We start from the raw sequence: 18,880 nt of genomic DNA, 5'->3' as shown, positions 1-18,880 counted from the left end.
TCTTAAACAAAGGACTAGATTTGTATTAGTCCTAAATACAGAATTTGAAATAAGTCATGTTTCTGTTATTTTTCCTTGACAAAGTCCCAAATTTTAGAGCGCCATCTACAAGGCATCATGTGTACTAATATTATAGTAAAGTACTTGAGTTTACCAGTTGAATTATTTGTTTACTATTACTTCAAGTATCTTTCATGTTCTTTATTAATTGTCATAATTCATAGTTTAAGCCAAACTAAGTACATATTATATTTATAAAAATTGGTCAAGTGTTATTATTGATGACATTTCTGGCTGATAAAAAAAAAAGGGAAAAAATATGACCTCTTGCTTTACATAAAAATAGAAACTAACAATCAACATGTTAATCCTTACAATAAACGAATAATGTTTTGCATGAAAGTAGCTTAGCTGTCATAATATTCAATTAGATTAGCAAAGTGTAGCTATGAAAAGGGTGAAATGAGTACAAATCTGCATTTAGCGCCTATAACATAGACAGGCATTACCTCGAATTCGATCCTTAATCCTACTCTGAGTCCAAAAAGACTTATACTTTTAAGTCCCTAACAAATATTTGTTATCACTCTCCGTCTTTTATGAACTTCCGTGATTACTTTATATTTATATATTACCTCTTAAAAAGAATTAAAGAATCATGATTACAGCTTTCAAAAATAAAATAAAAACCTGCTCAGGTTGCAAACATAGCACTGGTCTGTTTTATTTTCTTTAAGACTTAAAGACCGTTATCAAGGGCGTCCGCAGGGGGGGGAGGGATGTAGCCCCCCAGCCAAGTTAATGAATTTTTGATTTTTACAAGAAAATTAAATATTTGAAATTTAATTTAATTTTTCAGATTTTTTTTTCCAAAAAATATCATTTTTTATGATAAGCTATAGATTTTTGTAATGAAAAAATAAAATTGAATATTGATTTTTTTTTTAATTTCAATAATTAAAAACTTCTATTCAAAAAAAATATTTTTTCTAAAAAGCTATGTATTTTTGAAATTTTTTGTAAATAATTGGGGATGAAAAAAAAACTTCAAAAACTTATTATTTTCTGAGGAACTGTTGATTTTAAAATAGCTTATACAGTTTGTTGGAATAAAATCTAATAATTCAATTTATTCAAACAGCCGTTGATTTTTGAATTTTTTTTCAAGAAATTCAATGTTTCAAATTTTTTCCAAAAATTAAATTTTTGAAAAAACAAAAATCAAGCTCTCCCTGTCCCCAAATATAATCCTGCGGACGCCCCTAGTTTCATCCCTTGTAACTAATTAAATTTGATGGATATTTTTGGATCAATTCTATAAATGCAAACATGAGGAACGTCTCTTATCAAAAATATAATTCAACCATGACATTAAAATCCTTTTGTGAACGTCGTCGTTTTGTTGTTTTTGTAATTCTTGTAACCTTGCTGCCTTGAAAAAAAAAAAAAAATGGATGCAGGTTGGTTCTGTACAAGAAGGAAAAAGTAGTAGTAAATAGCACGCATTTTAAGCGTAAGGGCTTATTTTGATTTTGGGGGCCGAGATTCCACCTTTTTCATTTTTATATTTCTTAGTTGAATCATACACCTGTGAATGGAATAATAAAGAATACTATAGGTATATACATACAGAGTATTCGTTTTGTAGGAGGTGAAGTTAACATCTGGAAAAGAAAATCCTGAGTTTATTTAATATAATATACTTTGAAAATCAATCCTTGGTGTGAAGAGATCATGATGCTTAAGTGAAATTATATTTTAGTGCTATAATTACTATGTGGATGTGCTATGTGTTGTGTACTCCAAGAACTCGTCCTCATCTACTAGCATGACTTCAACATTCTGACAGAATAGAAGGCCTTGACCCTGAATATTTGCAAGGACTTTTGCAAAACTTGTTTCCCCCCCTCATAACATTCATATTTGGCGAGAAAGAAAATTATTTTACAAACCTATCTTAACGATAGGGTAGCGTTACTCATTTATTCATTATTTTTTCAAGGGTAAAAAACTTATATATAGATAATTTTTTTGCAGAAAATACATATTTTCAAAATTACCTCAAGGGACAGTCAAGTACAATCCAGTTTTGCTTTAAAAGTAATACCCTCCGCAAGATATAACATCGAATTTATTTATAGTTCTTATATTTGGGCTGCCGTATCTTTTTTATATATCTTGTACACAATAATGCGTGGGTCAATTATTTTCGTTATTATTTACGAAGCAAGTTGTTGAAGGTGAAACAGTCCTGACACATTTGTTAACGTTTTAGCAATTAAACCTCAATAAAATACTTTTTTCCAAAATATATTCATTATATAAGGATGTATTTTTATTTGAATCTTATTTCTAATGGTATTTTATTCCGAGGTTTTATTAGAAATTTGATTTCCAGTGTCTTGGACAAGGCAAGTGTTTTTTTTATATTGCTGTGTTTTTAATAAATAAAAAATTTCTTGATAAAGACCGAACATCTGTTTGAGTATATTGTGACGTGGGCTCTAATTTACGTCACCTTTCCAAAGGTATTAATGATATCGATTAATTAACTTATTAAAGTCAAGCAATGTTTCCTTTCTGTCTTATGTCATTTATGAATGCAAATAAAACTAGTTGGTGTAGACAATGGAAAATATTTTTCATATACGTAAAACCTGAATTTGTAAAAAATGGGTAATCTATATATTTTTATGTCAAATAAAGATTGAGTTGAATCACTGGATAATTATCATTTTCTTTCTTTATTGTTCCTTCTGAACTATACGCAAATACAACCTTGAGGTACTATTTTAAATATGCACACCAAACACTCTGATTATCTCCCTCTGTCTATCAATCCATCAATCAATCAATGCCATAAACTCCCTTGAATCAATAATGGATTTAATTTCAACGGCTCTTTTTCAGGGGGAATACAAACCTCATATACGAGTATGACACTTGAGCATCGACGAATGTCTGCAGCGGATCGTGCTGGTCTTGCAGCACGATCTCCAGAGGGACATGCTGCTCGTTCCATGAGCATTAAAGGACATGAAGAAGTTTGGATACGCATTCAGGCCAATACTTTTTGCAATTGGCTCAATGTTAATCTGGCAGACTCTGCACTTGATCCTATTACAGATTTAGAAACGGATCTTCAGTCAGGTGTTATCCTCGTTACCCTCGTTGAGAAACTTCAAAAACGAAAGATTCGTCATAATAAAAAACCAATTAACCAACATCAGGAATTAGAAAATATTTCCATTGCTCTTGATGCCATTCAAGATGATGGAATTAAACTTGTGAACATAGGTAAGATTTTATTGTATTTGTATTTTAGTTTTTTACCAACAGTATCCACATGCATATCTACTGAATTTATATCAGTCGTAATATTTAAGGAGAGGTTGATCAAGTAGGTAGGTATATAATATTTAATTTGATGCTTCAGTTACTTCAGTCAATATAATTGACTATTTTTTTATTTTAGTACTATTTATTTTTTTAAACCAAAGTTATCTTTTAATAAGATAGGGTTCTATACGTAGAGTATAAACACTCATTAATACTTAGCCAAACGAAGCAATTAAGTTCCAAGAGGGAGTTTTTTATATTAATACGGATAAAGTACATACATATTATAACTATGATAAGAGTCAGGCATGTAATTATGGATATCATATATTATACAGTAAAAAATTGATATTATGAAAAAGTTATTATCAGCAATAAATACATTTTCAGTCCTGTTAAAAAATACTTTCATATGTTTTTCAAACATGGTTCATTATACCTACCATAGTTGTTCACGAAATAATTTTACCAAGTCCGAACTACATTTTAAGTCCAGGTTGATTTGCAATTTTTATAAAAATGAGTCTCTTGTCGTGCTTTACAGTTTGGCCCTACAAAGCGTGCACAAATTTTCCCAAGATTCTCAAATATTACTGGTAGTTAGAGATTAAGACTCTACATATTTAATTTACTTTATATAAATAATTATATCTCATAGTGCCCCCTTGGCCTCCGCCAATGTTTTGATCCTAGGCATGATGGGATTGCAGATCACCATCACATATTCCTTCAACATGTCAGCACTACACAGCAGCCTTTAGGGCATCCTCATTCACATAAGATTTGACAAAGGCCTTCTTCTGAATGTATAGCCCGATACCATAGTCAAGAGGGGTGTAGTCTGGTATAAATTCGCCAAGTTTTCTTCACTCCAATTTTGAGATTATCTGGCCTTGTGGCTTCCTTTCAAGGGTATTGTTGTCACCCTCAAGCTTTTTATCATGTTAATGAGACCATTCTATTTTGGGGCAATGCAAGAGATCTCGTCATAACTCATTCCGGCGTCAAGAAGCGCTGAAACACGATCTTTTTTACCTCTAACTCAGTAGTCCTAGCTCTGATGAAGAAATTTGTGTTACGTGAATGGTTTAGTTTTTATTGCTCTACGAGTCCATTTTTCAAGAAAAAAATTGATAAATGATTTTTTAAATCCATGAAACCTGTCGAAAGTTTTATTCATAATGCGCTGAGACATACTGGCATTATAATTTTTTACAACTCGAGTCCTATATACGGATTTGAATCTTCAATTTCAATTTTATAATAAGATTTAATAAAGCTAATTAATTATTTGAAAGATTGAATAAGTTTGATTCTCTAGTCTTGTTCAAAACTACATAAATCGGGTTTGAGTCCAAGTTGGTCTGAAGCCGTTTTTTTAACTCAAGTCAAGTCATTTAAACAAAATAATAGGTTTAATTGATTAAATTATAAAATCTTGTTTTATAATGTCTTTGTTATAACATTATATAATCTTTCTTAATATGTAATTGTATTTTTTCCAACGAGTAAATCAAATGTCAAACAAAGTTTTGTTCATGTACTCAAAAGGGTTCTACGCGGGATTAGAACATGGTTGTCAGTTAATTATGACTAAGCTAGTTCACATTTTAATACAAATTCAATCTTTATTAACCATTTTTTCATAATTTCTTGATCAAAAATCTATTAAATAACATGTAAAGTTAGTAGTAGTCATTTTATTCTTTAAGAAAACATCCATTAATCGTAGAAAGTAATTTACAAAAATATGTAGCACAAATAAAATTTTGAAAAAATGTATTTTTATCAATAATAGATTATTTTTAACGTTTATTTTTTGATCCCATCATGATTTGCTAAAATCAAAAACAATATTTGCAATAGGATAATTCTGTACAACGACAAATGATAAAGTCAACCATATTTTAATTATTAACTATTGCCATTTTATCAAATTTGATATAACACTAACTATACATTTTTTTCGTCACTTATTATTAAAAAAACAAAAAACAAAAAACACTTAATATTTAACTTAATATTGCTTTTCAATTAAGTTGAGAATAATTAAATAGTTGGGCAGAATTAACCAAATACTAAGTGATTTTTGTATATGTTTCTAGCTGGATAAATCATTTTCCAAACTTCTTATATAATATGTTACCTTTATACAAGGCGCATATATCATAAAACTAGTTGTTTAGCTTTAAATTTCAAGGAGATAATACCTTCAGGTTTGATATTGGTCCCCTTCTCTTGTTTTGAATTGAATTCCAAGAAGAGTACACAAACGTATTCACTCTGGGAGTGCATATTTTATTAATGCATTGGTGTATTTAGATATTATACACATTGATATTTCCAATATGCTTCTTATTCCTTTGAATCTGAAAATTATTGCTAATACTTTTTAGTATCTTTTGAAACATGGAAACAAATTTTATGGAATTCTTTATTTTTCTTAAAAATTGGTTGTTTATAAGTTATACGTACGTATATTTAGTAACTTTTAAACAAGGTTTAGTATATTTCTGAAAAATGTTTCTTTGTTTTTAATTTTTAATTTATTAGATTCTATTTTATTTTACAATCTAATAACTGAGACGTAGAACAGTACTTACAAAATTATACATTCCATAGATTATTTTAGATAATATATACAAACTTATCCCAAACTGATGCCTACTAATTTGATTCCCAAATTCGCATAGATAAACTAACATTTGATGGCCATGTCTATCAAAAATAAAAAATAAATGTTTTAAAAATAAGAATAACAATTTGTATCTTGTTGTGGGTAAGATTATTTTAAAATAAGAATATTTTTCCCCCAATATCTTATATTCATAGAAGTAATTTTAGCCTTTTAATTTTTATATACATACTAGGGTAAAATTGATGAAACAACTAGAAAAATAATACAAAATTATGATGGCGTAATATTATAATCGTTCAACTGGTAATCATGTAACTAAATACGCTTTATTTTTGTAGTTTCTTTTTTATCCAGTTCACTAACCGCGTTATAAAAAGGTTGTTTACTAACGGATGGTTAAATATAAACCCTTCCCAAACATGAGTATTGAACAGGGAGGAAATTCGTGATTCCCAATGCTTTTTTTAGACAGACTGTCTACTATAGCAAGAGAAGTCAACATTAAAATAGGGTTTATTTTTAGAACAGGTTCATCACCTTATCAGTAATGATACCCATAATATTCCACAGGCTATTAATATAATTGGAAAATTGTCCTTAAAGATTGTTTCCATGGTAAACAAGGGACACATCCATCTCACGTAAACTTGTATGTTTTAAAAGTCAATAAGTTAATTAAATCTAGCGTGATATCACTATTAAAGTGCCTATTAACTTGAATATATAGTCATCTATTTAAAAGCTATTTCAGGAGTTTTCTCTTTGGCAATCAATAAATATCCAAGCGGCATCTAACGGAGAAAAAATGAGTTTATCTTTCTCTCTTCTCTGCTACAAACTAATTAACTACTAATGAGTTATGTACATAATAAGTAGACTAGAACGCTCATTTCATATCACAAATTAGAGTAATTACCCAACATCTTTGAAGAGGATGATACATTCTCTTGGTACATACGAAGGTAGAATCCTACCTCAATCTCTTAAGCCTACAGAGTTCATATATCAATATTGACAGCTGTTAATGACTATTGCATTTTCCCAATATACTCGGGATTCTACATACATAATACCTAAATATCTATGTATATTGTATATACATACAATGTGGTACCTATTTATTGCCGCTATTTTAAAGGTTTACACAACGCTTATTTATGAAAATTTCTAAAATTCCAGGGCACCACTTAATTTCTTAGGCTCTCCGCTTTCAAATAATCTCATGTTCCAATTGTAGTAAAGATGTGAATATAAACACATGAAAAACAATTGTTGTTTAATTAAATAGTTACACAATTGTAGAGTTTTGTATTTTATACAAGTAGTATAAAATTTGTATTTTAGTACGGTACATTATTTTTTTAAATGCTTTTTTAATATAATTAATGTAGTTTTACAAAATATTTCTCGATATTTCAATCTTTAATAGTTTCTTTTCTGTAAAAATAAACTTAACTTCTTTAAAAACACAAAGCTTTGCATAAAATATACAAAAAAATGAGCTTGTTTAAATTTTCTGTTAATACACAAGACTGGTTAGCTGCTACAATATCGCCAAATGTAAAAAAAATAATATATTTTGCTTGAAAATGATGTATCTGTACTTGCGAGGTATCAACTAGATAACTTGGAAAAATTGAAATTTTTCAAAAAATATCCCTGGGTTTTCGTCAACTAGGATGTATTTTATATATTTTTAAGTCATGATCTCTTTTTTTTTATATAAATAAATTATTTCTTATATGAAAGGATGCTTATGGATTAAAAACTAACCTCACTATCTATATCTATTCATGAAAAAAAAAATTACCAAAACTCTATAACATCAAAATATTTTATATATGATTATGTATATACGCACCGTCGTACTGCACAAAGGGAACGTACTGAACCAAAAGGGTCGTAACGATCCAAACTGGGGTTAAAAAAATGCGAAGAAACATGAAGTTTGGGGGTAAAAAAAAAAATCACGATGCTTTGTGTTGCTTTATTTGATATTGTATATAAGGGCCCTGAAGCAAATATTAACAAAAACTCTGATGCAGTAACGAGACAGAGTATGTAAGTCAATCATGGATATGAAAAAAAATATCTGACATCATCTACAAGTGATGTTGAATGGCTTTATTAGACAAAACATTCAGTATAAGTCATGGTTTTTTTGGGTTATTACATTAGACGGAAAGAAGATGCCCCCTATTTGGACGATGCGCTAGAACCAAATTAGTTATACGTTATCATTAACGTGTATATGTATGTACACCGCCATCTTTACTTCAATTGGAACATATTATACATCATTTGAAAGCTAAGAAACTAAGGAATTCAGTAGTATGAACTATTTATAGATTTTTTTATTAATAAACATGTGGCACCCAGTATACATATATATCTATATTATACATGCCTTATCAGTAAAGAATACACTTTTTCTCTTCTAGTAAACCATCAAATAAGTCGATAAATAAATATTTGTTTATCGTATATTTGCAAAATGATTGTTCTTTTTGACCAATATATGGGGATGCCCGTACACGTACTTACATATGTAGTAACATATGTAACACTACTTAGTATAAGGGTTGTAAAAAATATCGATATCATAAGGTATTGCGATACGATATCAATACATAAGGTTATTATGTATATAGTGATAGAAAATATCGATACGGATTAGAATTGTTATAACAAGGATTCTTATAAAAGAGAGACAAACGAATTTTTAAACGTTTGAGGTTACAATTGTACTAGTTGCTTAACTTTTACATACTAAATGCGCTCATTTTATCTTTTCTAGATATGATGTATGTCTTATGAAAAGAAATGAAAATCTGTCCATTTTTAAACGTGTGAGGATAAAATTGTACAAGTTGTTACTCTCCAGTTGTAACTTGTACAAGCAAATTGTACAATCGTATACTTACAAAATTAAAAAATTGCCCATTTTCACATCTCTACATAGTATGATGACTTTATTAATAGTGAAGGAAAAATGAGCGCATTTGCCATGTAAAAATTAACTTCCCTATGGACTTGTACAAGTAAATTTATTGATTCAATATTATATGAAATCATTATGTAACAGCATTATCGTCTGCTGCTAAAACTCACATTTACTATTGTTATTTAAACCAGTGAATACGAAAATGACCATTAAAATGAAGGATCAGTTATGGAAATAATTTTTTTTTGATATTTTTTTCAATTATTTTTTTTTATAGCTGAAACTTCAGAATAAATCCAATACGACAACTGCAAAAAATATTCCAAACTTCCAAATAAGACCCTTCATTTTATTTTATTTTTGTATGATTTGACCATTTTTTTAGGAATTATTCAAGTTAACTTTGTAAATATTTTATTTTTCGAATGCTAAACAACTTTAACAAGTGTTATTAGCTTTAATTTTCATCCATATTGTTATTTATTTCGAAATATGCCTCTGACGCAAAATTATACTCTAAGACGTGATTCTTTACAAAAACGTTTAAAAGGACAAACTTACTGCAACTGAAAATTTAAAAAATCATTTTCGTGTTCTATGGCTCAAATAACAATAACATGAATGGGTTTTACCCGGTGGGAGATTCAGGACCTGAATTTTGTCGCATAGTGTAATTTGCTAAGTATCGCAGTAAAATCCAGTAATGTAAATCCTGTTAATTTTTAAGCTAGCTGTTTTTTTGAATTGGTAATCTGAAGAGTAAATTTTCTTTTCCTTAGTAGTTGTGATTATTTGACGATTCTTGAGTAGTAAACATCCCTTTCTAAATAGATTCCGTGATATTCAAAACCTGATTATTGAACATTCGTCTGTGCTCATAAAAGACAGAACAGCGAAACCCTGAGGATTGGGTCTGGAATTATAATTGAAAGTCCCTGTTGAGCTCAAAGTAGAGTTGGCGATCGACATCGGAGTAATTATAAAAAATGTGTTAGCTTATTTCCTTCTCTTCTTCCTTCCATCTCACAGCTGATTGTAGCTGATCTAATCAAACGTCATCAGGATAATTCTTTCTTTCCTTCTAAAAAAAATTTCAAATTTTAAGGGTTACCATGTTGATTTTCAGTTTCTTTTTTTCTAACATGTCCATTGTACACAAGATTTTCATCCCTAAATATATAAGAAGAAGAATCGTTGGATAACTAATATTACATATAATACAATACGGATATTGCGAGAGGTCTACTATGAACTACTCATTTTGTGCTTTATGGACAAAACGACCATCATTTATTTAATTACTTCCTTTTCTTTGTTCTTTTTATATTATAAGAAATGTCCCATATTTAACCGCTTGTGTATGGTTTGTAAAGTCTACAAAGATTGGTATAACTAATTCATAGTTATTCTTTGACTACCATTGTTCTTTATTATATTGATGGAAAACTTTAAATTGTATATTTAAAGTTCTTTTTATATTCCCGTCTAAACAAGCGTCCTAATTTTTAAAGTTTTCCCAGAGGTAATTTGCTAAGAACCTTAAGTTTGATCTACATAATCATATATCGGGTGGTCCATTTATATCTGAAGACTTACGAGTTCAATAACTGATTAAGGTTGAGTTATTGAAATTAATTCATATTTCAATATATTAGACCATCAATTGTTTATTTACAAAACGAAACAAACTTGAGCTCTCTGGGTTATGTAAAATTCGAAAAAATGACTCTTGAACGTAATCGACGAATTTCCATTCGTACACTCTTTGACTCTGGGCGTCTCCAGGACCACTGACTACGCCATCAGTAAGCCCGAAATATTGGAAAGGAAGAATGACTCAGTCAAAAAGACCAAACTAGATCGGACAAGTTAAAGAAAACAGCCTAGGCTATACCTTCAAGTCGATGAAGGGCCTTGCAAGTGATGTAGGAGTTTCATACTAGATTGTTAAGAGGGCTATCAAAAATATGGGTAAAACGAGCCTTGTGAGGGGGGAAAGGTCACTTTTGAAACAGGAAGGAAAGAAATCCATCTATTCCATTGCAAAACTCTTTTCAATGAGTATTTTCATCTATTTTTTCGCACTTTTGCCCCCCTGCAGCCCAGATGCACACTCTTTTGACTGCACTTTTTGGTTGCATGTTGAGGGGAAGGCTTGCAGTGTCCGTCATCCAAATACTGGTGCTTTCAAAGCCACAGTCAAAGCCCTCAACGATATGACATATAACTATTTCCACAGTGTGTGCCAGGCCTTCCGCCAACGCCTGGGACCCATCATTGCCACTGGGGATGGTTATATGTAAGCTCAGATACACATCTAGTTATAGCATTGACTTTGTTGAAATTCTATTGTTATTAAAAAATTATATCTTGTTGAAGTTTGGTGTTTGTAGGATAAGTCTAAATCTAACTTTTTTCATTCATTCTCACAAAAATTAAATTTTAACTCTTAAACACCCCTTAAGCATTATATATTAATATAGTCGTTAAAAGTACAACGTCTATGGAGTAAGTATATTAAATAATGGAAACAAGAAGGGCGAAATATGAAGGAAAATATGACGACTAATGTATGGCATGCAAATATATATATTTTCTCATGATCTTATCCTCGTCTTGTACAATGCAAAGTTTAGTCAAATAGAAATCTTCTATATCTCTTTCAATCTTTCTTCCAAAATAGTAATTAAAAGAAAAATATGAACGTCCTCAACTATTGTTAATACTCTTTATTTGATATTAGAGATATTTTGGAATAACTTGTGTTTATTGGATTGACGTTTAGCACACTAATTAGAAGGCAGATGAGAGCAATCGAAAAAAAAAAAAAAAATATGACATATCCATAAGTAAAAACTCAACTAAAAGGATGAAAAAATACATTATATTTTTCATTACCAAATATAAATAATCATCGATTCATATCTTTCATAAATGAACAGTTCATTTACCACATCAAACATTGGTGGTAGAGTCCTAAAATAAGTATTCGGGTTATTATCGAGTACTCTTTTTAACGCGGATATTTATCATATACCTATAACTATTAACTGTTAATTTGGAGTTATTCCTTCATGTATGTATGTACAAGCGTAAAGACTGTACATAAGTAAATAATTTTTGATGATGTCATCATCAGCTTTGAATGCTCAGGAAGAAATACTTAGGATTACGTCACATAGATTGTTAAATTGTTTGCTTCCTGCACTCTTACTCATCACCCGAATCATCAGAACCAATTCCAAAGTTATGATGTCACATATTGATTGACAATATAAACACTTTACTTTACATTTTATTTGTCTTTGAGAGAATATTCCGGAGTCTTTGCGCATATTTGATCAGTAGAGATGTGATTTATGTTTAAAAAAAACACAAAAAAGCGATTAGAAAATGAAAAAGGATTGGTGTATCTGATCTTTTTTATTGATTCTTTAATAAATCGTCATGGTGTTATCAGATACTGGGTGGTCCATTGAAATTTGAACACTTACTAATTCAATAATTATTGAAGGTTGAACGATTGAAATTAATTCATATTTCCATATACTAAAGCATAAACAATTAGTTACAAAAAAAATAAACTTGAGCTCTCTAGTTCACGTCCAAGTCGAGAAAGGGACACTTGAACGTGATCAACAAATTTCCATTCATGCACTCCAAAGAAGTTTTCCAAAACACACCCGGAGGAGTTAAACAAAACATCCCAGGCCTATCCTCTCAAGTCCATAAGGGGCCAAGCAAGAGATCTCAGAGGTTTCACACAAGACTGTACCAAGAGCTATCAAAAAGTGGGTAAAAATAGCCGGGTGAAGTTGGAAAGGCCACTTTTGACTACAGCAATGAAATAAATCCATCTTCTCAGTACTAACACTCTTCTGAATAAGTCCTTTAAACTCTTTTTTGACACTTTTTACCCCCCCTCATACAGCCCTGATGCCAACACCCTCGACTAATATTATGGGTGGATATTGACGAGAAGACCTGCAGTGTCTGTCATCCAAACACAGAGGCTCTCAAATCAACTATCGGCATACACAGATGACTTACCTTTAGATGGATGCCATCATTGCCGCTAAGGGTGGCTACATTAATGATTAAGGGAGCAGAGACAAACATCTATTTATAGTATTAATTTTGGTGAAATTTTATTCTTAATTAATAAATTATTTATTGTTGAAGTTTAAAATTCAAAGTGTTCATATTTTAATGGAACACTCGGTATACCAAACATTTTCTTCAAAAAAAAAATATAAATAAAAATTTTCGTGTTTACAAAACCTCTTATTTTGGAAAGTGATATCTTTTCTTGTTTTATAAATCGTGATATACTTATCGTCAAAATTTATAAAACTACTATAGAGAAATGACTATTCATTCATATTATCACTCCTATTGGAAATATTCATAAATTGAAAATGTTGCTACTTTAAAAATAAACAAAACCGTCATAATGGCTCTTTTGATTGAAAAAATATCTTTTCTTTATTCCTCGCTCTATATTTTTTCCCTTTTATTTTTATCGACATTCTTTAATTTTAAAACCATTTTTAATAAAAATACAAAAAAAAAAAAAAGTCATTTCCGAATATATATATATAATCATTTATATATTATCCTTAGTGATTTGTGATATAGTCGATGCCTCCATATATCCATATATATATTGTTCAAAAATTTCTTTTTTTGAATGTGTTAATTTAAACCAAGTTTTTTCAAACTACAAAGATTCCTCTACTCGCTGACAGTGATTGGGTTATTTACCGGGTGTAGTAATTTTTTCTCTGATGAAAATACCTTTATCGTTGACCCCGTCTACTACAAGCAAAAGGATCGGATGGTATGAATTGCCAAGGTTGAAAACAGCGTCAGGACAGTCACCAAGATCAAACATCCGGCCTCTATGAGTATGTTGGGGGTTGGGGCATCAAGTTTAGAAAAAATATCTCCAATTTTTTTGCTGTTGGATACCAGTTACCCGTGGACGATTACTTGATGGTGTTGAAGGAAAATGTGTTCCTATAGATTACCAAGACCATGATGAAGTCCAACAAGGCCACGTATGAATTTCAGCTGGACGGGCTCTGGTCCATACTGCTAATATTGAACAAGAGTGGATTGGTAGCAACATGAACTTCTGGTCCAAGAACCTTCGGCCCCCTCAGAGTCTAGATCTGAATCCACTGAATTACTTCATATGCTGGCAAATTTTGAGAAGAAGGCCTGCAAAGTCCGCCACCCGAATATTAATGCCCTGAAGACCTCCATTAACCAGTAGTGGATGATCATGAAAAAAGACTACGCTGCCAACGTGTGCAATGGATTCCGGAGGCGGTTGGAGGGTTCAACAATGTTGCAACACATCAAGGACACACATAAAAACTCTATTTTAAATATATACATAAGAATATAAGTATGAAATTATTCTTTTGCTTTATAATATACTTGTTCGTCAATCCATGAGTCTTTTCTAATATGAATAATCCATCATGTATAAATAAAATCACCAACAGAGATTCAAATCGTTGCCGTGCTTATTTATTTTTGTTTTTCTTAATATACTCAATTTAATACTCTATTTCGTCTTTGGTCCGAATTCATTACATGCTGAGATTTTGTTGGTGTGTATGTACATTGAAACTTTTGGGCATGATTCCATCATTTTTCCAACAGAATGCAGATATTTAATTTTTTTTTATAATAATACAAATTACATGTTTTCATTAAAAATTCAAAGGGAATATCAATTTTAACCAAACATAATAAAAACGATGGTTAATTTTTTATTTATATATATATTGAGGGTAAATATATTTGAGGCAAAGTGGTTTTAAGGCTAAATGGTTTTAAGCAAAATGTTCTGAGGCAAGGGGGATTAAGGAAAAATTACCTAGCACTCATTTGTATACCAAAAAAAGCAAAAAAAAGAAAAAATATATTTAATAAACTCTAAAACTTATAAAATGATCGATAGAGTTGTATAAAATATGACCTGTCTTTATGAAATATAAAAGAAAAGAAAACACAATTTAAAGAGGTTTTAAAAAAAAAAAAAACAGCTTAGCTATCACGATGTTTTATTAGATTTGCTGCAAGCAGCCGTGATCGTAAGGAAATAACTACAAATCTCACTCCTTTTTGACCAACTAACTACTGGTTGGAATTACTCAGAAGTCGATCCTCAATTGTACTCTTAGTCTAAGAAGGACTTACACTTCTAAATCACCAACAAATCCTCCTTGTTACTTTACATCTTTCATGAGCAAACACAAGTGAAAACTTTATACGTTGGTCATATTTTATATACAATACTACGATCAATTGTAAAAAACCTTGGTTGATATTTAATGAGTGGAGGGACATTAAAATGACGCTTAAATATCAATTCTTGTATATTTGACATGAGGTAACTTCAGTGAACCCATTCCAGGCGATAGGTTAATTAATTAACCACTATCTTTTTACAATGCATTTTTTGATCTACATGGAACCTTTATTATAAAATATTTGTTTATCTGTCGTCCGGAGTACTTTACTAAATCCTATACGTCTACATTATTTACTGTAGGCTGCATTACTCAAGAGTTTTGCTCAAATCAAAATTATGGCATCCAGGAAAAGGCAAATATCTCCTATCTCAATTGGAAATGATTTTGTGATCCTTGATGTTACTCAGAATCAATTTTTAATCATTTTATATTAAAATAAATTTTAGAGACAGTTTCTTAAGGCAAGAGAGTTGAACAGAGTTGAAAAAAAAAATTAAGACTTGACATTTCCTGACAGCATTTCTAAACATAGCAAGGGTATAGGAAAATTAATTTCTTCAAAATGCAAAAGCAGATGTCTATGGAGGGAGAATTAGATACAGAAAGAAATTGTTGCCAACATTTAACAAGTCAAATACTTCTCGTGTTCAAGCCTGGCGAATTGTGAAAGCTAGAAAAAATGTATATCTGTCTCGTTTATAATTTATCCAATGTATTGAGTCAATTTCTATATATTTTTTTATTAGTCGGATCAAGAAAAAATTCCATGATTTACCAAGGAACCAAGTGTCAAAGGCTTTTTTCACGCTCTCAGCCTTGTATAGAGGTTGAAAGTGATATTATTGAAGAAAAAAAAATCCGAATCCATCAGGTTTTTAGAACCTGCTTTTATTTTTTTATTTGGTTCGAGAGAAAATTGTGTTTGAAAAAAAAAAAATCATTTTAGCAGCACAGATAGCTTACGAACGATGTATAGTTGATTGGTTATTTTTCAATATATCAAATCAAATCTTTTGTACCTGTAATTAGATATGTGAGAAATATCGAAATCCTCGTGAGTGTAAATATATATATATATATATATAAATAGAATATTTTGGTAACTAGCAAAAAAATTGTTCTTTCTAAATTATTTCCCACTATTTTGAAGAATCAAATGTCATCAGGCGACAGACAAAATCATTTGTCGTTCCTAAGATGTACGAGAGGATTATGATAACATATAAGCGTGGTTTTTACACTAACATAGATTTTTACCTATTCATATCTCTTACTACGATCAAAGTTGCAAACAGTAATGTGTAATATACATGAATTGACTAGCATAATTATTATGTACACTGAATATAAATAAAAAAGCCCTCATTAACTTTTAGTTATCCTTTTAAAATCCATAAAAAGAAAATAGAGATATAATATAAAACTTTTTGTGGGCTTTTTTAAGACGTCCAATTTCATTGAAGGAAAGGAGAATTAAAGAGAAAGATATGTAGAAAAAAGTTGATGATGATGATGAAAATTACTGCATTACTTAGAGTCACATAATGACATGAAGAATTTTGTTACACTTGTTATTTTTATAAGTTATTAATATATACGATACACAAATACATACCATAACTTTTCTCGTTACAAAATAGTATGAAATTTAAGTTTTTAGCATTTTCCTTTTCTATGTTTATACATTTATGCACATATTTTTTTTTTACATTATGTATATCCCATTCCACTTACAATACAAATATGCATTATAAAAAATATACAAGTTTAAAATCGGAAAAATTGACGGATAAAGATTTTTACAATTTATTACTCCAAATTCAAAAATCTTTGACTCTTACATGTAAGGATACATAGTGAAGCCAATCACTAAAATTAAGCACGCCAGCTTTAACTACAGCCTCCAATAACGACCTCGACTCGACCTCGCGAAAAACTTGATTATAGTTTCCTTTGGCAAATTCTCGAATTCCTTCCCGATCTTGGACATCAGCTTTCTTGTTGCAGGAAGATATGTTGGTGTGTGGCTCAACTTAGCCCCACAAAAAGAATTTTATGGGATTGAGATCCCGTTAGCCTGGACAAGGGCTTTTCGCATATTGTATGATATTTATCGCAAATCATCTGCCACATATTTGTTGATCATACTTTCAAAACAATTGAGTTCCTTAGCAATGTCCCTCATCTATTTAGATTTTTTTTTCCAATTTGCAATGAAATCCTGATTCTTCTGTTAGTCTAACTTCATCATGTGATCAGCACTCTTTTTTGTTGATTCATAAGACCCTCCAGACACTTTTAGGTCCTTTCTGATCATTAAGAAAAAAGATATGTCCAGGCTCAAGAAGTTTGCATTCTCAACATGGTCTCGTCTGAAACAGATCGCAAAAAAAAAAAATATAGTCTACTTTTTCCACGATCATAGAATTTATACTTCGTTGTTCAATACCATATTTTTTAAAATGACGCTTATAGTTTCTGGCTACCCGCTACAACGGCCAATAACATTCTACCTGTGTATGACCTCACTTTTCGTTATTAAAAATCGACTAACTGCTGTAATGAGTATTGATGTTCCAAAAATGAATAATTGAATCCCCGAGGACTCATTGTCCAATTTGTTACATAAATTTATTCTTGCAATGGTATCTTTTCTTTATTAAAGTGGTTTGATTGGTATCAGAAGTATATATATATAGAAAATATGCCTAAAATTTATCTCTCATTCATAATATTTATTCTTTACTTTTCAAAGTAACAGAATGTAATTTTATAATCCATGAAGAAATTGAGTAAAATAACCATACGTACAAATATAATACATAAAAAAAATCTTTAGGATAAAAAAAATTACCCAAAAATATAAGTCTATTTTTCATGTGTTTTAGTAACTATATTTGGCACGTTTCAATGTGTACGTACATATTAAGTTATAGAACTTGTTTGAGAATACCATTATTAATACATCTCACATATTTTTTTTTGTTGTGAGGTCCATTAGTCTTGTTCTTTTTTTTTTTTTTTTTTTTTTGGTAAGCATGAACACATAAACCAAGTTGAATGTTTCATACGTTTCCCATATTAAGAGTATCAGAAGCAGTCAACTCAAACATTTGAAAATTTTAAAAGTTGTGGTTTTACTTCTTCATATTTGTATATTTTCCCATTCTTACGACTGGACTATCAAGGACTACTGTGTTCAAGGTCCAGAAGCTTGTCAAGGAGGGAAAAGATCTGAAATCAGGATTGGCTCGCTGCCAAATGCCATTTTGGAACAAAAACATTTGTCCACCTCAATCACCTGATTTGAATCCCCTTGACTACAGTGTGTGATGGCAAATTGAGAAGATGGCCTATGCTACCCGCCACCCGAATTTGGACTCATTAAAGGCCAGCGTTAATGAGCAATGGGCAGCCATGGAAGACCATTACATCATCAATGAGTGCAAGGCCTTCCGTGGGAGCATGGAGGGTGTCATAGCAGCTGATGGCGGTTTTATTCAGTAATTATATTCAATTTTATACCAGAATAAATTTTCTATTATTTCATTCTCAAAAAAAATACGTCATACGAACTTTAATACACATTTAATTTCGAAGTAAAAGTTAGTTACAGAACAATTTTCTACACTTTTTATTTAATATGTCACCCTCCATTCCGAATTATGTCTTTAATACGTGGACAAAAAG

The 18,880-nt window shown here is 30.4% G+C and overlaps 1 protein-coding gene across 1 annotated transcript in view; it reads left to right on the top strand.

The window, feature by feature from the left end:
* The first annotated feature begins 1,487 nt into the window (after positions 1–1,487).
* The window catches only part of LOC121129622 (uncharacterized), a 78,720-nt gene continuing 61,327 nt past the window's right edge, over positions 1,488–18,880 (top strand). Inside the window, exons 1-2 of the mRNA XM_040725346.2 lie at positions 1,488–1,968; positions 2,911–3,297. Coding sequence (XP_040581280.1) covers positions 2,937–3,297 — 361 coding nt within the window. The 5' untranslated portion in view covers positions 1,488–1,968; positions 2,911–2,936. The remainder of the gene's footprint in view (positions 1,969–2,910; positions 3,298–18,880) is intronic.

The sequence above is a fragment of the Lepeophtheirus salmonis genome, chromosome 14 (genome assembly GCF_016086655.4).
Source record: "Lepeophtheirus salmonis chromosome 14, UVic_Lsal_1.4, whole genome shotgun sequence".
Classification (NCBI taxonomy): domain Eukaryota; kingdom Metazoa; phylum Arthropoda; class Copepoda; order Siphonostomatoida; family Caligidae; genus Lepeophtheirus; species Lepeophtheirus salmonis.
Note: the sequence above shows the minus strand (reverse complement) of the source record. Positions and strands in the feature narration are given on the sequence as shown.